The sequence below is a fragment of the Dermacentor variabilis genome, chromosome 1 (genome assembly GCF_050947875.1).
Source record: "Dermacentor variabilis isolate Ectoservices chromosome 1, ASM5094787v1, whole genome shotgun sequence".
NCBI classification, from domain to species: Eukaryota; Metazoa; Arthropoda; class Arachnida; order Ixodida; family Ixodidae; genus Dermacentor; species Dermacentor variabilis.
The window spans coordinates 96,556,812-96,577,034 of NC_134568.1; the positions used below are offsets into that span (position 1 = coordinate 96,556,812).

General features: G+C 47.0%; 1 protein-coding gene across 1 annotated transcript in view; it reads right to left on the bottom strand.

Moving 5' to 3' along the window:
* Positions 1–4,887: 4,887 nt before the first annotated feature.
* LOC142581286 (uncharacterized) overlaps positions 4,888–20,223 on the bottom strand; it is a 34,617-nt gene continuing 19,281 nt past the window's right edge. Inside the window, exon 4 of the mRNA XM_075691200.1 lies at positions 4,888–5,117. Within this exon, the coding sequence (XP_075547315.1) occupies positions 4,998–5,117 (120 nt within the window). The 3' untranslated portion in view covers positions 4,888–4,997. The remainder of the gene's footprint in view (positions 5,118–20,223) is intronic.

The window sequence follows — 20,223 nt, forward strand, 5'->3', positions numbered from 1 at the left end:
TTGTCAGGGGTTATTGGCAGGTTCCACTTACAGAAGAGGCTAGTAGGTATGCGGTGTTCATTTCACCAATGGGAACATTCCGTTCTAAAGTTTTGAGTTTTGGTTTGAAGAACGCGCCATACTGCTTTTCAAGCCTCATGGACAAAGTGACAGGAAGAATTCCCTTTACCGTATTTAGACGACGTAGCGATATTCTCCGCATCCTGGTCTGAGCATATGGCACACTTGCGGGCAGTGCTAACCCGCCTGCGCGAAGCGGGCTTGACAGTCAAAGCTCCCAAGTGCCAGTTAGCACAGGCCGAGGTTGTCTACCTCGGTCACGTGATTGGACGAGGTCGTCGCCGCCCCTCTGAAATAAAGGTGGCCGCTGTGCGAGACTTCCCGCAACCGCGCACGAAGACCGATATTCGGTCGTTCTTAGGTGTCGCCGGCTACTATCAGAGGTACATCCCCAGGTACTCTGATATCGCGGCTCCCTTGACGGATGCTCTAAGAAAAACAGAGCCCCAAACAGTCGTCTGGGACGAGACAAGGGAAAGAGCTTTTAGCGCCCTAAAAAGCGCCCTAACAAGCCAGCCTCTGCTACGATCGCCAGACTACACAAAAGGGTTCGTTGTTCAGTGCGATGCTAGTGAGCGAGGCATGGGCGTTGTACTGTGCCAACGGGAAAATGGAGAAGTGGAACACCCCGTCCTGTATGCTAGTCGTAAGCTGACCAGTCGTGAGCAGGCGTACAGCGCCACCGAGAAAGTGTGTGCGTGTCTCGTGTGGGCCGTTCAGAAATTGTCATGCTACCTAGCCGGCTCGAGGTTTATCATTGAGACGGATCACTGCCCTCTCCAATGGCTGCAGACCATCTCTTCCAAAAATGGCCGCCTCCTGCGCTGGAGCCTCGCTTTGCAACAATATTCCTTTGAGGTGCGTTACAAAAAGGGGAGTCTCAACGGTAACGCCGATGGCTTAAGTCGAGGCCCCTAACGTAGGAATCAGCCTCAAAGTTGTTTGTTACTGATGTTTTTCTTCCTGAGGCAGGATTTTTAACATATTGCTTCTGTTTAGTGTTTCAAAGTCATGACGTGCTTTCTAGTGCAATTATCCAATTTGTGGACGCGTTCTGAGTGCTGCTAGACTACTGTAGGGAACTAGGCAGCAGTATAAAAGGGGAAAGAGCCTGGCATGGCTTAGTGAGGGTTGTGTCGTGCTTGCTGACTGAGCGGATGAGTTTCGGCGTAGTTCTAACGCTTGCTGGGAACGAGAAAAAAATGGCAACTCTCCCGAAGTCACTTTGCAGTGTCCTGTGTGAACCTGAACGTGAGAACGCGGCCTTCTCTGTGCGCTGCGCCCAAGAAACGCCGAGGGACGACCGACTTCGGTTATGAGCATCATCGAGCGACATCCCTCCGGACAGCGGATGCAGTCCCCTGACCATCGGGATCTCCTTCTACCGGCGGGGCGGTCTGTTACGTTTCGCCTCCGACGTGCGGTATAGCCGACGCGGATGCAACGGACGCCGGGGCTTCGTCCACAGCGGCGGACATTTTGGCCAGTTCAGCGCTGTTCCAACGGCTCCTGCTAAGCGCGTCCAGGCATGTTTTAATGCCACGCGTCTTCGTGTGTGTGTGTGTGTGTGTGTGTGTGTGTGTGTGTGTGTGTGTGTGTGTGTGTGTGTGTGTGTGTGTGTGTGTGTGTGTGTGTGTGTGTGTGTGTGTGTGTGTGTGTGTGTGTGTGTTGGTGCCCACGCTTGTCAAAGCGCGGCAGCCGGGAAGAGGAGCTCCCCAACTGGGAAGCGAGGAGGTCTGATCGGCGCCGGCCCGGCGGATACGTCACTTCTTGTCACAACGTGTCCGTGCGCCGCCGTCACGTGCGCCTCTTCCGAGCCGTTCCTTCTTGCCCTCGATTCCGAGAGTATAAAAGCAGCTGCCACCTGACGCCAAGAGAGAGGCTTCGATTTCTTCCGTCGAGCAAAGTGGTCTCCCGTTTCTCCACTTCAGTCGACCTGACCGGCCGCTCTTTTGCGATGCTAGAATAAACAAGTTGTTCTGTTAGCAGTCGACTCATCGTTTGCCAGGACCTTCGGATGCTTCCAGCAGTGCCCCAGGCCGCCAGGCCAACGCTACCCTTGGGGCTTGCGACCCATTTGCAACACAGGCAAGCTTTCGTGCTGGCAAAATAATTTGCGCGAGCCATTATAATGTAACAAACTATAAATGCATAGAAAAAAAAGTACAAATTATTTCACTCCCGAAGACCAAATTTATATACTGACTTTCGTATACAAATTAATTCCTGTTCACTTGAGTGCACACCTGTCTTCAGGTATCTCGGAGGGACGTTGGACTGCCATTTGCAATGGAAGGATCAAATTGACTATGCATGTGCGAAACTGGCATCTGGATGGTTCATTCTTTTACAAGCACGAAATTACTTTGATACCGATGCATTCCGCACTGCGCATTTTACATTCATACACAATGTGTTGTCCTACTGCGTCGAATCGTGGGTTTGGACGTACGAAACATATATCTCAATCCTGTAATAAAATTGCAAAAACGAGCACTCAGAATGATTACAAAATCCAGGTGTGGTCATACCAGTGAGCCACTCTTTAATAACTTAGCGGTGCCGACATTTGACCCCTTGAAAACAGTTTCAGTCGTAGCCTCTATTATAAGCTATCCATTTCATGTGCCAATATTTCACTCCTTAGATTGCATCCCCAGAAGTGTTATAGCTTGAAATTTTAACTTACCAGTAGCAAATAATGTATATGGAGAACGCCTAATACAGTTTCTCAGAGCCAAACATTGGAATGAACTTCGCTTCACATAAGAGAGGCTGTTCCTTTTCCGTCTGCCATATTTTGCGCATGACGTTTCAACAGATTGACGTTTTTAATAAAATATGTATACCCTCAGTGTCACAAAGAAGGTGTATCCGCATTTTTCGGCAACATCAGCGTGTTAAAATAACCCCATTTGTATGTTATTTGTATAGTCAATTTTGCTTTTAGCGACTGTCCGTCACTTCGTCGTGCCTCACCGTGGGGGTCATCGCCCCCTGCTTCTTGGAACCGAAGCGGCTGCCCGACTGGGGCGCCACCACAGCCACTCGGCAAACCTGCTTTGATATTGAAGCTAGTCGACTCTCCTTTCTCAAGCTGTCAAAACGTGGATTCCTTGCTACCGCCAAACAGAGCTCCCAACATGCTTACGAGTGTTTCTTTTCTGCTTCATAAACTACTTCTTGTTAAATCTATATTATGTATTGATTGCAATCGTTTTTTTATATTGTACCGATTTACCTTATAAAACAGCTTACTTGCACTAACACAACTTTCATGTACTTGGTCAGGCTACTGGCTATGGCTACTAGCTACTGGCTATTGGTCTAGACAGATTTTGTGTATTTTTCTGTGATGTAAAAAAGAAAGAATAAATTGAATTACAGAAAAACGATAGGGTGCTCTTTTCGGGCCCTTAAAAATTTTGGGGGATGCGTATAAAATTACAAAAGTACCAGCAGAGAATGAACGATGGGTGAAGTATGGATTGCGGGGTGAAGCAAGTCACCCAGTGTGTCCCATGTAGTACAGCGATTTCGCACCAGTTGACAACGATTTCAACCAGGTGAGGTGGGTCTTCACCGCAAGAATCAGGAAACGACGACGAAGGCGGGCATCGTGATGATGAAAAAAAAAGTAGAAAAGAATGTATTCACTTCATTAGTACACGGTTGTGATTCTATCCGAGTCTCGAGCGGTTCTGCCTAACACGAGTGTCAAGACGGCCTTAAATAACCCCTCCCGGTCTTGTGGTCGTCGATGTCATCTTGAAAAACTTGTGGAAATCGTGGAAGTGTCAGTGCCTTTGTCAGGTCGTGAAGTCGACGACCTCTTCCCCTTCGTGTCTTCTCCTTTGGGTCCTCCCCTGTTTGCCTGTTCAGGGCGTAGAGGGGTGACGATTTTTCGGGGAACATGGGAACGCCCGATTGAATGTTTCCCATACTTGAGAGGTCGAATTCCAGGCTGATCCTAATTAACAGCCTTTTCTGGGACGAGGCAAATCGTCTCGTCATGGGAAAGCACGCCTGAATGTTTCCGACACTTGAGAGGTCGATCATAACATGCAGCACGCAGGAGATAAGTCTACCAAAGCGGTCGATGTATAATTAGCGTGCTCCGAATGCAACAAAAGTATTTATAAACTGCATCGACTCCTCGTTTGTAGCACACGGCAGGGCATGTGCAGTTGCGTGTGTTCGTGGTTTTCGTAACACAACCATTGTGCATAGGCGCCGTAATCAGCCATATCGTAAAGTAATCAAGGCACACCAGATCTAAACAAAAGGCGTAACACTGGTTACATCAATTTTGCTTAGAGCTAAAGTGTTCCTTTTCTTTACAACCAAATGTGTTGTTTCCTGAATAGTTTGCTTACCATTGTTAAGCTTCCGTGTTACCCCTTTCTTCCCCTCTTACTGTTCTGATGCCCCCTGTCTCGTATGTGTTTCTTTCAATTATAATAAAAAGCTGGAAGCCGATTGAACCTAGATCAAGTCAATCAAAGACAATGTCTTCCCGAGTTGGTGAGAGTGTGGCGGCGGAGTGACTGCGCACGACACTTTATCGCGTGAGGGGAATGGGAGGAGCGTCGGACTGCTTCATTGTTTTTATTGCACTATCTTCGGTACCGGCTTACGAAAATGCTACAAACCCAGATATACGGAAAAGTGGAGGTCACTCGCTAAGGAATTGACCCTTTCTTCAAAAACAGTTGTGAGTAAGCGCTCGTGTCGTTGTCGTTTATGTTCTCCGTGTCCCGCTCCTTTTCGCTATCATTTGATTTTTATATAGAGAAAGGTGTAAGCCATATATGGTTGTTTCCTGGCTATAGCTGCAGTTTTATTAAGAATATTTTACTCTAGGACGACGCCAATTTGCAGGTGCTCATTAACGCTGTTCCGTGTGAGCGCACAACGTGACGCCACGATTGCAGAGGCTAGTGAACCGGCGTCAGCGAAGAGTTGGCGCCCATTGCACATGGCGGCGGCGACCACGAGAGAGCCGCTAGCTTTGTCTGGTACAGCACTAGTGTGTAAGTGACCACGACACCGACCATCTGCAAGAGGAAGAGCGACACGGGCAGTCAATATCTTTGGCAGTCAATATCTATGCGCATAGATATATCTATGCAGCGCAATGTATCGTCATTCTAGTACGTAGCATTCGTTCAAACGAGGGTGATGCACTCATCATCGGTCTATTTTATATTCACTGCAGGACGAAGGCCTCTCCCTGCGATCTCCATTTACCCCTGCCCGGCGCCAACCGAATCCAACTAGCCCCTGCAAATTTCTAATTTCATCGCCCCACCTATAGCCTTATGCCGTCCTCGATTGCCCTTCCCTTCTCGTGGCACCATGGGGCGTAGCCAGGGTGGGAGGCTTATGGGGCCTCCGCCCCCCCCCCCCTCGAAATTTTTTCATGCTGTCCATGCACCGCCGACCAAAACAACCCCCGGCGCCGAAAACCATTCTGGATTTTGTCTAGAATGTCTTTTTCACGCTCGAAAAGAGATCTCGGCGCGTACACTATGATCTCGGGCTGGATTTCGCGGCAACGCCCATGCACCGGGAGTCGCATAACGCAAGGAGCCGGCTTTCCGAGCACAAAGTTTGAAGGACGTTTTGATAGCGAGCGGGCTCGTCGCGGTATTTCGCGGAGGTCGCGGAATCTACGAAGCTCATAGATTTCAATTCCGACACTTTATGGGTATAAAGTTCTCATAAACTTTTGATGCGAAAGTACATTGACATTTCTAAAGTTGTGCTTTAGATTTTCAATTCCGGAACTTTGTGGGTTTAATGTTGTTACAAACGTTTGACGCCAAAAGTGCATTGACTTTTCGAAAACCGTACATCGGAACATACAACTAGACAAGCAAGATCAACACACTATCAGACAAGTTAACAAGGCACGCAGCGACAAGGCACGCAGCGAGATCCGACGAGACAATGCGTTGTGGTGGTTCATTTGTGCCATCATGAAAAAAAAAAAACATTAACTTTTTTTTTTCATTTGCGCCAAAGCAGCGCACAGCGTCTACGAAGGACGGCGTCATGGAGGGCTTGTGATTTCGATCTCTGGATTTTATTAAGTTGCCCTCAATTATTACTCGATAGCGGCTTTGCTATCCGCTCTCATAGGCTACCGCAGCAGCTCCTAATCGAGATGTGCTTACGTGTTAAAACATATACATGGATATGTTGGTTTTGCACCTTGACGCAAAATCACGACAGAAGAATTGAGCAAACTGTCTCTGTGTCATCGTCCCCTATAGCATGCTCTAGCCGAAGCTGCTCGCAATATTACGTCAAATTTACTGGCCACCGGTCACGTACACCCTTGGGTATGACATATACAGCACTTGCAGTTACTTCCCAAAGTAGTCGCCTGTCTCGGTTATCCACTTGCGTGAAGGAAGACCGCTATTTAACATTATTATGCAGTAATATACGCGGGATTTGTCTGTTCTCCATATTGTCTACCATGTTGCCGTTGCGCTTTATAATATAGCCGCAATGTAGACTAACAGGTATCGAATGCCATGAAGGGTACCTACTCAAAGACCTCGCGCACAGCTCCTGACACTTATATTCAAGAGTTGCACGACTGCCAAGGACATCCTTAACGAATGTTAATAAATTATGGGGTTTTACGCGCTAAAACCACGATCTCATTATGAGGCACGGCGTAGTGGGGAATTCCGGAATAATTTGGACCACTTTGGGTTCTTTAACCTAATGCACCCTAACCCTAAGTACACGGGTGTTTTCGAATTTCACACCCATCGAAATGCGGCTGCCGTGGCTGGAATTCGATCCCACGACCTCGTGGTTAGCAGCAGAACCCAATAAAATATAAGCAACTGTCGCAGGTAAAGAATGTTGGCAGTTCGAGGAACGTGACAGTCGGCACGTGAGACAATTTGTTCCCATCCTCATTGCCCAAGAATCGGTACCAGTCGTCGAAGAATGACACCGTACAGTGCACTATATTTAATGTGATGGAGTCCGCGTCCAATATTTGAGACCCGAATCACCCTGTAACGACTGACGACCAGGCATCTCGCTTATACGTGCAGTCGCCTGACAGCTGCCGGGCGCTGGCGTCAGCCACAGTACCTACGTACTTGACCTCTCTTCAACACTTGCCGACATTCTCGCCTGATTTCGCACCATCGGGTTTCAGCTAAACTACTTCAACAGCCAATTTATTTGTACCAAAATATGGCCACCCTGTCAGCGTTATGGTTTCTTATTTTTAGGTCATCTTTTATATTTAAGCTAATGCTGTCCTGAGGTTTCTAGCGGTTTCACCTTTCCCGAAATTCCCGCATTTCTCTCGGCTTCTGCTCATATTTTGGAGGATTTTTGATAGACGTTGAAACCAATGGCACGGCCCCCTGACCATGCTGCTCAAAAAGCCATTTTATTTTCCTGAGGTCTTGTGCAAGCTTCTCCCTTGCCGTTCATCAACCTCCTGATTTCCCTGCCACTTGTATCCTATTTTGACAACTGTGATCCCACGGAAGTTGGCAATTATGTAATGGCCATGAGGTTGAAGCCGTTTAAATCAATTCTATACCGTGGACACGACAGTCGCTTTTACTCACTGCAAATGAAAATATTGCATTAATGAGCGCCATTCTTAAGCATATAAATTCACAGTCTAAAAAAATATACGGATCCCGCACACTGTGAATCGATGTAAGCGAAGCTTTCTGTGTTGTTTGTTTTTAATGATGAATGTATGATTTCTTCAGCGTATAGTGCAATACGAGAGTAGTGAGTTGATGGCAAATGTTACCTTCCGTGCACTATCTTTGTCTCCGTGGTACACAACATACAGCGAGCCCTGTTTGCTTGAGGCGTTGTTGTGCGCCATTGTTTGTAACCTGTGCGAAGGTTTTGCATTGTCATTGCTTCACATGGCACATCGCATCGAGGCAGACGTGTTGGCAGAATTATGGCGCTCTACGTGCCAGAACACTATCGGATTATGAGGCACACCGTAGGGGCGTACTTCGGATTAACTGCGATACCCTGGTGTTCTTTAACGTGCCCCTAAATCAAAGTGTACGACCGTTTTTGTATTTGGCTCCCATCTAAATCCGGCTCCCCACGGCGGGGATCAAACTCGCGACCTCGAACAATGCCATAGCAGTAAAGCTACCGCGGCGGGCACAGAAGTGTTGATTTGACGTGCGACCACTTCAGTAGTGTCACCTAAACCCTACGGTAATTAAATGCGACTTTGCGTGGGCACGCCCCGCGTCAGTTGTCCACTTCACAAATTTGAGTGGTGTTTATTCTTTAGAAATAGCAGAAACGTACAGTATCGTGCCTTCAGTTTTCCCGCAACCGCTCTCGTGTCTATAGCACTAGAGTTTCGTTACCTTGTCACGCCGCCTTTTCTCTGTCCCGTCCTTCCCCCCTGTATGAGAACTGCGAACGAAGAATGGTAAGGCTGTTATTCATTCGTTTCGCGAATAGCCCGGTTCTACTCATTCTCCGCCTCTTCTCCCTGCTCCCTCTCTACCATATTATCTCCTTCTCTTCAGGACCTGCATGTTAGCATAAGGGTAAACACTGCAACTAATTACAGCTGTCAAGGGGCTAATGTGACGACACCCAGGGAGTTCCAAAGGGCGCTATGCACATCTGACGCGATAGAAAGGTCCAAACGAGTTTCTTGCGCCGCCTTTCCGCTTTTCCACGCTCCTTCCATGCATATGCACGCTCTGAACCCCCCTCCGACGCGGTGTGCAAGACAGCAACAGCACCAGTGGAAAAGCCGAAGGAAGAAGCAGAGAAAGCTTCACTTTAAAAAAAAGTTGCCTTTATTTGTTCGCGTACAGTGGCGTGTTGTCGTGGCGTCAACGCGTATTTTGCGAGATTCCTTAGCAGCGAGAGCCAACTGGCCGACATAATTGCCCACTAGACTTTTTGCCTTTAAGAGCAACCTTATGCTGTTGCCAAGACGCGAACGGTCTATCCAGTTACTACAGACCTACAAGACTCTTGCTTTAGCCGGTTCATTATTTGCGCCCTCCACAGTTATACTGTGGAGGTACTTCCTTTTTCTCAGTGGCTATGGTATTGGGCTGCTGAGCACGAGGTTGCGGGATCGATTCCCGGCCACGGCGGCCGCATTTCAATGGGGGCGAAATGCGAAAACACCCGTGTATTAGATTTAGGTGCACGTTAAAGGACTCCAGCTGGTCGAAATTTCTGAAGTCCTCCGCTACGGCGTCTCTTATAATCAGAAAGTGGTTTTGGCACGTAAAACCCCATAATTTCATTTTTTTGTACTTTTTTTTCACTGCACTGCATCAATAAGCCAACTTGCCGGATTGTATTCTCTAATAAGGTTGTATTCTTGCTATCATTGTCGTACGTAATCTACACACAGTATAGTCAGGCACCCTCTAATGAAATGCTTTCAATTTTTGCCTGATTACGCCCGCCATTGCGATGCAAATAAACGTAACTTGAACTCATTTTCTCAGAAATAAACGCTGACGTCATCCTGAACAAGATCAACAAGCGCCGTAGTACTCGATCTTATGACGACCCTATTTGAAAGCTTACTATAGTGTTTTTTTTTTCTTGCGGGGGGGGGGGGGGAGTTATGCTCTTGTACCGTAGAAACGTCCCTCGGACGTTTCTGATCGATGCTCGTTTTTATTCTCATTCACCCAATGTAAACTGTCATCGCCGCGACTCTATGATTTCCTGGTGGCAGGCCACCATGGCTTCTCGCGCACGTATGACACACTAATTCATTTGACACGCGCTAAGAAACCTCCTCCGTAGTGCCTAGGTAGAGTCGTATATTCAAGGAGCAAAAGCCCCCAGATTTTCGCTCTCCCGCTCGCTCTTACTCGCGCTTGCACACAAAAAACTGGCGATTCCTGAAATGAACGTCTCGTAGTCTGTAGCCGCGCTCCTTTTCTTCTAGCAATATGGCCGCCGGCGACTTCACGCACTCCCGTAGGTGGCGACTGGGGCTGGCACTCCAGGAGAAGTATATAACCTCCATGCATAGAAACGACAACATGGTTGCTAGTATATTGTTGGCACGCATTTGTTTGGCACGAGGCCCAAGACAGCACCCTATGCGTTCTTATGTATGCGTTCGCGTCTCTGTCTTGAAGGGACGCGCACCGTAACATGCTGCAATGGTGCTTGCGTTGAGCGTATGCAAAACGCTGTTCTAAACTGTCTCTTCTCTAACTTGCGCAATAAACCCCTGTTTATAGTATTGCCGCAGTCGCAAGAGTCACAAGTATGGCAACCGTAACCGCAAGCTTCACGGTACACGGTCGTAACTTGTCGCGACAGCGCAGTTGTAATCCACAGATCCTGTTACTAAGGGATACGCGGCGAGTTATGGCCGATGTATAAGTAATTTCCAAGATTTGTTTTCAGTAAACGTTTACTACCAAGAACGGCGGGTGCTTATACTACTGCAAAGGACGGATGCTGGGCGCATCCACTCATTTACTCGCTACACCACACATCTATATACATTAGAATTCAACCGGTTTCATCAACTCTCGCTTACATTCTCTCGACCCTGAACTGCGACTTCGCCTGCCACCCGGACTCCAGCTTTTCCTCTTTTTGTCCCCCGCTCCTTTCCCAACGTGAGACGTGCTTCCACGGATGTTTGCTCCTCCTTTTTCTCAATAAATGTAGGCATTCATTCATTCATTCATTCCTAAACTGCTGCAGAAAATGGCGCGTCTTCATCTCCATAACCACTCTGTCTCTCACCTGGACTCTCCCATCGCAAAACAATGTTGCTATGTTTGCAAATGGCTTGGCGTTGCATATACAATTGCGAGCAGCGCGGCGTGCAGTTTTCGGTGGGTGAGGAGATAGTATAGAGCGCCTTCTTTGCCATTTCCACACTCAGCGCTCTGCTCGCTAGATCGAAGTACGAAATGAAAGAAGCCTATAGCTGGGCTGGTCGCGGGCAGCTCTTTTCGGATTCGTGGTGCGTCGATTTAAAAAAAACGCGTTTATTATCTAAGCCTAAATGACAGCGATATAGGCGAGGTTAGTTACGGTATCTCGGGAGTTTGGACTAACGACGCTCTTCCCGCGGCATTTTCGTCTTGTGCATGTTTGCGAACCGGAGTGAAGCTCAGGAGGAACACGCCTTCCTGAATTGAAACATTCGGAATAACCCTTTGTTGACGGTTGTATATACGTCAAGGGCCCACGATACGAACCACCTTCAAGTCGGTATCAGCTTGCAAAGGGAGAACTCAGATGAAATGTTGTAAATCGCATATAGGTTTTTAATTATAATAAGGATACCTTTATTGAAATTCCTTACCATGAGGTGAAAGCCTACTAATGAGCATTTAAATTTTCTGCATTATTAAGACCTTCCGTTGATATAAGGTTGCTGTCTTTTACAGCCTCCTAAATTAAAAAATAAGTTATGAAAAATAAAATGCTGCGGTAAATGTGTAAACGTACACGCAACAAAGTCCTATAGTTCCCATTTCCTAGTATTCACTCAATGAAGATGCAGCACGTCTGCAGTGACAAGTTGTAGTGATGTGGAGAACAAGACACTTCCAAAAGAGTGAGTCACGAATATAACCCATTATAAGGTGAGCTTGCGCGGCGAAAGAAAATAACGCTCAAAGCACAACGATCGCTGCGCGTGAAGGAGTGCTTCCTCTGAATCTGATCTAGGAATCAAGGCATCGGTTGATCAGATTGGAATGCTCGTACATTGCAGTGCAATCTCGCGTCCTCAAATATGATGCAAAATAATACAGTTACGGCCGAGCTTGTCGTCTGCCTCCTGCCAATGCCAGCGTATAGTCCCTCCTATGCGGCACTTTCGAATATGTTACTATAACGGTTCTTTAGCGGCCTGAGTCTTCCCGCAGCATATGAAGATATTCTGGCCACTGGGCGGAATATTGCGGCTCTCGAGCAGCACAGCTAGTGCACTCGCTTATCTGAGCAAACTGGCAAACCGAGCGAGTTAGTGGGAATTATAGTGCACAAAAAGACGCTACACGGCTGAAGAACACGGATCAACAGTGCTTATTATACTAAGGAGCTGATTATACTCCAGGGCCCGCGCTGACAAAACGTTCTTGTATATGGAACTGTTCGTAAGAGCAAAGTCCAGCCAATCTAATAGCGAAGCCTGACAGTTATTGGCAAAGAGCACTTGATTACGAACAAAAGCTTTGTGAAATCGGCCCCAGGTGATCTCGATATGGCTGCACTTTCTGAGCTATAGTTTTTGGAGTGCAGCACTCTAGTCTTCGATGTGCACTGTGCAGGAACCAATCGTGCACGAGTTTTCGTCATTTTTTCACCCGCTGGTTTTGAGGTGCTGGTGTTGCGCGAGTTCTTATTAGCAGACGACACCGCACTGGTTTCGACGAGTGCTGCAGGGACGGCAGTTTTTCGTGCCTTTCGATTAACGCACTCAGTCCTACGGCAGTATAATGAGCTCATATCTTTAAAGGTTTTGTCGGGTCAGTTTTTCAAAGCATTATAGCGCGCTGGTTTCCTTTATCTTTGCACCATTCCCTGATAAGCAAGTCTTTATGCCAACACTATGTCGCCGTCATAAGTATATATATATATGGTGTTAGGCTGCTGAGCACGAGGTCGCGGGATCGAATCCCGGCCACGGCGGCCGCATTTCGATGGGGGCGAAATGCGAAAACACCCGTGTACTTAGATTTATACATACATATATATATACATACATATATATATATATATATATATATATATATATATATATATATATATATACACATACTTATGACGGCGACATAGTGTTCAGTGATCAGTGCTCAATCTTTCGCAGCAGACCACGCAGCTCGATCGTCGCTGCGCTTTCCACCTCGTGTCACACTGCACTTGCACGACGTCAAATCGTGTGGCACAGCGCACGGCACTATAGTGCATAAAGTGCAGTCAGACCTTTCGTCTCATAAACACCGCGTGCTGTGCAGCGAATGGTTGGGCTCGTATCAGCCAACCAGTAACGAGAGCTGGCTGCATGCTCCGGAGAAGTTGAGGACGACTCTCCCATATTGCACGCTAGTAATGAAGTGTAAATGGAAAAGACGCATACAAAAAAAAAAGCCACAGTTTCGCCCGAGAGGGGAAGCATCGATTGCGATATCAAATTATTAGACAGCTATATACGAACTAAGGTTAGTCGTTTTATCAGCTGCATAAACTGCTACAAATATTTGTTTACTAATTAAATTAACAAGAACAAATTGTCACGGCTGCACAGGCAAACGAGCACATCTCACTCGCAGACACTTTGTCAGAACGCTGGCGCGATGAAGAGCGGCAGCAGCGGCGAGCGAATACTTTTTTCGTGCTGCCTCTCGTTTCAACGCGAACTAGGCGTGCAAGAACACAGCGCACACGAACCCATGAGCTCTCTCAGGTCCGCTAGTCTTTGAACCCACCGCAGATCAACGTTACCAGTGGGGACGAGCTCCGCGTGCCACTGGAAAAGCTGGCGCCGCCGTCGGCGTGACGTAGTATGAGGGATCACGTAGACACAGCGGCCGCGTCGGCTGCTTCGGAAGCGCCGAAGTGAGCTGAAAACGAAAGTTTAAAGTCTCACCTGCGTTGCGGTTCTGATTAAATGAGGGACGTTTTCCCGCTTCGGGTGTCGGACTGACAAGACTTGAAAGCAGTTTAATAGGTAGTAGCTGCCTCTTAAGGGGTACAAAATAGTAGGCTACTGCTCGGTGACGCCGCGTCGCACGTACGCAACGAAGCTCGGTGTGAGCCTTCACACGTACCCGAAGGACAAGCTCCGTGAATCTTGGATCCTAAAACTTAGAACCGGCAAACACCCATCGGCTACAACTCGGGTGTCCATCAAGCTCTTCCGCCAGGAAGATTTCTGGTACGGCGTCGGGGCTGCGGTGTTCGGCGAATAGCTGAAAGAGCGCTGAGACACTCGCCCGCGCACGCTTCCCGGCTAATGTAATGAAGCTTTGGTATATGAACTCGTTGAAGCTATATACTTGCAAGTTCACTGGAATGAAAAGGGAACGACAAGAAGCACGTTAAAAAAAGGCATGGCATATGCTCATATTTTTGTTAGCACCAAACAATGAATGTACTTGATTAAGAAAAAGAATTGAATTATGGGGTTTCAAGTGCCAAAACCACTTTCTGATTATGAGGCACGCCGTAGTGGAGGACTCCGGAAATTTTGACCACCTGAGGTTCTTTAACGTGCACCTAAATCTAAGTACACGGGTGTTTTCGCATTTAGCCTCCATTGAAATGCGGATTAAGAAAAAGAAGCGGCAGGAAATTGTTTGCTGATAACACTGGTAAACATACAGTGCGGTGCAACATGACAAATAATGATACTGAAACTTATAAGAATTTAGAAGTAAAGAAAAAAAAAAGATTGAATCATCGCGATGGCACATCAGGAAATTATTTTTGAACAGCTTTGCGAGGGCGAAGCCAGGGGGGGGGGGCTTATGGGGCTTCAGCCCCCCCCCTCCCGAAATTTTTTCGTGCTGTCCATGCACCGGTGACCCGAGCACCGAGCAACCCCCGGGGCCGGAAATAATTCTGGATTTTTTTGCAGAATGTCTTTTTCACGCTCGAAAAGACATTTCACCGCGAACATTGCGAACTCTGGCTGGATTTCGCGGCAACGCTCATGCACCAGGAGTCATATAACGCAAGGAGCTCCGTCCGAGCAGTAAGTTTCAAGGGCGTTATTGGCGAACGGGCTCGCCGCGGCATATCGCGGAGGCCGCGGAATCTATGGAGCGCATGGATGTCAATTCCGAAACATTGTGGGTATAAAGTTCTCAAACTTTTGATTTTAAAGGTGCATTGACATTTCCGAAGTTGTGCTTTAGATTTTCAATTGAGGAACTTCGTGGGTTTAATGTTGTTATAAACAATTGACGTCAAAGGTGCATTGAAGTTTCTAAAGTCTTGCACCGGACATACAGGGACACAAACGAAATCAACGCACTATCAGACAAGTTGACGAAGCACTCAGCGACGTCCGATGAGACGAAGCGTTGTGATGGTTCATTTGTGCCGTCATGTCACACAATAAATATCAAGTTTTTTTTTTCACCTACGCCAAAACATTCATGTCAAGATACTAAAGCCAGCCAAGGTAACTATTACTTATTTTTTCTACTATGACTTTTACTCACGAGGACCACATTGAGCCTCTTCAATTTTCTTGTTCTCGCTACCCGCGGGCTGTCAGAGCCAGCCAGAGCGTATGCGTTTTTCTCGTGTTGCCCCGACCACCACGCGGCGCACTTCGGTGCGCGTTCGGTTTTCTCTGGCCGAGTGGATTTTCGCCTGGCAGAATTTTGGACGCTTTCTGGCTGGCAGACGAGAAAAAGAAACCATGGTCGCTCGCCGCCATCACTGTTGGGACTCGACGGATTGCACCGCGTTCGCTTGAGAGCAATCTCTCAAGAAAGCCTTGTCTCGCCGGTGAAGGATGCCGCGCAGTAAGCGTATGGTTCTTGGTGGACCAAGTGTCTCACGTTTTCTTCCATATTCCTTCGGTAGGCACATTAGGTGCCCAAAGTAGGCATCCGATTGTGGCCAACATACTTTCCTGTGCGTTTTTTTTTTCATTTCGGTGCCCCCGCCCCACAGAAGGAAACAACACATTGTTGCGGCGCATCGAATTCTCGCATAGTGAAAGTTCGATTCTGTTACTTCTTTTGCGGAAAGTAATGCGCAACGGGAGGCTTCAGTCGCCGGATACTCTTAATATATTAGTGCGATAGCAATAATATGGACACTCAAGGCGCATTCCTGCCGCCACCGTCACCCTCATGTTTCGTATAAAGTCCAAAGGCAATAACATCGTGACTGCGTGCCGCATGCTGTATGTGTGAGTGCAAACGAGGGGGAGTGGAATGGGTGAGGCGACGATGGTGGCTCAGCCTTGTGCGCGCAAAGATGAAAAGCGGGGAGCAAGCGCGCCGCCTTCCGTCGGGCGCGATACATCGAGGGAATGGGGCCGGGATCTAGAATTCTGTCAATCTGTGATTGCGCAACATGTTTATTTGCCTTGTTTGACGCAATATATACACTGATTTTTCATAGATACGTAGATTTGTTGGAGATTTAAACGTATATTTAAATATCTTGTTGCGAGGTTTTGCGTATACATGCAGTGAACTTCGTTTCCAGTGACACTTTTCTGCCCTTTATCAAGCTTTATCTTCGCATCTTACATTGCAACTTCGGATTTTTAATGTGCGAGGGCGAGTCAAATGAAAGCGAGCCTACCCACCCCGCGCAATAATGGTTCGGTTCATTATCTGCGAGGCATGCGAGTAGCACACAGACATTTACAAAAGTGACAAACAAGGGTGAGGATAAATGTTTTTTAATGCTCCCACACACTAGGTTCAACATGGTTGTGTGACATAATAGACGCTCCAGAAGTTGAGCAGCGTGGTGCCATGAGGGTTTTGACAGCTGAAGGTGTTTCCCCAAATGAAATCAGTCGCCGTATGGCTGCCGTGTACGTTGAACATTGCATTTCATTGGCCACTGTGAAGGGTTGGAGCAAACGGTTCACAGAAGGGCGTGAAAGTTACAAAGACGATCCAAGACCGAGCCAAAGCCATCGTGGAGTCACCCCTCACAAAATTGCAGAGGTAGGTGAGCTGGTGAGACAAGAACGAGGGACAAGCATCGATGAACTGGCAGAACGTGTGAAGTTCGGTTCACACCATAATTCATGAACATCTCGGTTATCGGCTCTTGTGTACTCAATGGATGCCCAAGATTTTGAACGACCGCCAGAAGACAGAAAAGTTCGGCGCTGCCTTGACTCATCGGATCCGGTATCACAATGAGGGTAACGACCTGTCGTCTGCAATTGTGTTCGGGGACGAACCGTGGTGCCCTACTACGAGCCTGAAACATGATGGCAAAGCTCACAGTGGAGACATTTGAATTCACCACCCCCAAAGAAAGCAAAGGCAGTCATTTCCTCCAGAAAGGTGTTTTCGACTTCTTTTTCGATCGTCAGGGGCCATTATTGATAGAATTTGCTAAATCTTGAGAGACTATTAATTGTTTCCGATATTGTGAAACGCCGGATCGGCGACGTGTCACTATCAAGAACAAACGACGTGGAAAATTGACAAATGGGGTCATCTTGTTCCACGACAATGCGCGTCTCCACGTCGCTGATGTGTTTAATACAAAACTGGCAAATTTCAAATGGGAATGGCTGCAACATCCGCCATACAGCCCAGACCTGTCGCCTTGCGACTTCCATATTTTGGGGCAATTGAAAAAACAGCTCAAGGGAACCAGATTCGTGTCGGACGATGACGCGAAAGAGTCAGTTACAGACTTTTTGAAGCAGCAACCCAAGAACCTTTATAAGACGGGAATCACGCGACTCGTTAGTCAGTGGGACAAATGTCTAAATATTCATGGAGACTACTTTTAAATAAAGTACCCGTTTGTAATATATTCGCTTTGGCTCACTTTCATTTGACTCGCGCTCGTATGTTTTCAGAACTCCTGCTTTTTATATGTGGTCTCCGTTGCGACTATTATTTCGTTGCAGTCACTCACAATACACGACCGGTGACAGGTGCTCCTGCGCAATACATTGGAACAAATGGCAGCGTAATTGAGGTATTTCCCTGGCCGTTGCATATGTACAAAAATGCAAACAAGGTTCTTGAATGACGAACTTTAATTGAAATATTTCTCAACTAGTTCATTTCACGGCCTTTAAATTTTTTATATTGGCGGCATGCGCTGCTTTGCTAGTTTCGAACTTATATATAGTTGTAAAGTTTGTGTGATATTTTCGTTACTTATTTAATAGACAAAAACATGGAAGCATTGGTATCAGTTATTTCGGGTACAATTTTTGAGACATACGAGTATACTCTTTCATGAAAAAATACATATTGTACTTGTTTTGACAGTGCGCAGCGTTCTAGAATTTGTTTGCAGAATCTTTGGCAATGACAATGCAGTTATTATTCATGTATTTGATCCCTCGAGAAATTGTTTAAGAGGAAGCTTTAGCTCGGGCCCAACTCCAACGCTGCCTATTTAAATACATGTAAAACGCAGAAACGCTTTTCTCAGGGAATCCCTGGATCGCTTTTAATTCAATTTGTTGCATTTGAGAGAGAAAGTTAAATTCTAGTCTCTGTTGGAAGCAAAATTTCGATTTAGGGCTTGAGGAGAAGGAAATAACTTTATTGAGTCCTGAGGAACCCCTCCCCACCCACTCTTGGTTTAGTGGTCGGCAGGGGTCGCGGGCCGGGCTTGAATTTTGTTTAAAATATTTTGAAAAATTTGAAAGTTCGAAAAAAATAGAAGCACGACGTTTACGAATTAAGAGCTCTGCATCAAGAACAGATATCGCGGTTCTGTAAACGGCACCTATTATTACAGTCAAAGCGGGCAAATTTGATATGTCAATTTGTATCTTGCGTGAACTGCTTACGTTGTGTACAAGGATTCTGCAAAAGCTGTATTTCCATTATACAAATTTTTTTTTGAGATTCATGTGTGACACATCAATTTTTTCGCTGTAGATGTCCTATTAGACGCAGTTCACAGAATTGTGGTATCACTTTTCATTGTTGAGTTAGAGTTTTAAACTTGATAGTCTCGTTTTCCGGAAATTTGTGATTTTGGCCAATTTTTAAGAAACAATTGACAACCTAACTAAAAAATTCAAAACCAACAGTCACTAGAATTTAAGTTTTTCTTTTAAATGCAACAAGCGTCATTAAATTTGGTGCAGTGGTTGCCTAGAAAAACGAATTATCCTTCTATATGTATATAAATAGGAGCAGCCCAGCTAAAGCTTCCTCTTACGGAGGAGGCAGAGCGGCAATGTGAGCCCTCCCCCCCGAATGAAATTTCTGGCTACGCCACTGCAGCTTTGATAGCGTCCACGCAACAATGGTTGCTTGTGTAGTTTCAAATGCTCATACGCTGCGGCCTAAAGCTCACGGCACGGTGCGAAAATGCGCCCGCAGCGAAAGCAAAACATCGTGCACGGGCATGCATGCAGACACGCAGTCGATACGTCGCTGCGAAACCGTGCGATCGCTTCATTATTCTGTCACGCTCCATTTGGGTATACAGAAAGTCCACTATAAGAACATATTTCACGTAGTTTTCTCTCAGCGACTGCAATACCTTTCACGCATGAAGCCGGTTCGGATGACTCCATCGCGGCGACCGCGTGCAGTGGGTATTTACTGTGTATCCCAGGTAGCACACAAAGTCTTGAAAACGTCGTATTAAGGGATTCAACGGCTGAAACGGATTTTTGACCGAAATCGACGCATCAAAGACGTTCCAAACAAGATAGCTTAAAAACGAGGGGTGAATACGTTTTGATAACGTTGGAAGCCAGGCAGCTTAAAAACGAGGGGTGAATACGTTTTGAAAACGACTCAAGGCGCCACCGCCACGCCACGGCGCGTCAGCCTCTTTAGCGGCTTCTACAATATTCAACAACCCATCAACGCGATCCAACTTTGCGCAAGGTGGCGATAACGTCGTCAAATCATGTGACCAAGGTGGCCACGTGATTCGTCATGCCGGGCAGCCGGGCGAGCCGAGCATAGTCGCGTCGTCATGGCGTCGTCGCGTCACCGCACTCGCACCGCGCTGTGGTGTGTTTGCGGCTGTTCTGAATGTGCTGCCGCTGCCCTTTGCTATGTAAGTGTTACAGTGTTTTGCTGTCAAGAAAACGATATTCTGTGATCAGTTTGGGTTGTGCGATATGTTTGTGTGGTTTTAATTTGGAAATCAGTAGTGTTTTCCATTGTTATGTGACCAAGGCGGCCACGTTATTCGTGAAGCCGGGCATAGTTGCGTTATCGCACTCGCATGGCACTATGGTCTGTTTGCGACTGTTCTGAATGTGCTGCCGCTTCCCTTTGTCATGTAAGTGTTGCAGTGCTTTGCCGTCAAGAAAACGACATTCTGTGATTAGTTTGGGTTGTGCGATCTGTTTGAGCCGGTCATAATAGCGTTATCGCACTTGCACTGCGCTGTGGTATGATAGCGGCTGTTCTGAATGTGCTGCCGCTGTTCTTTGTCATGTAAGTGTTGCAGAGTTTTGCCGTC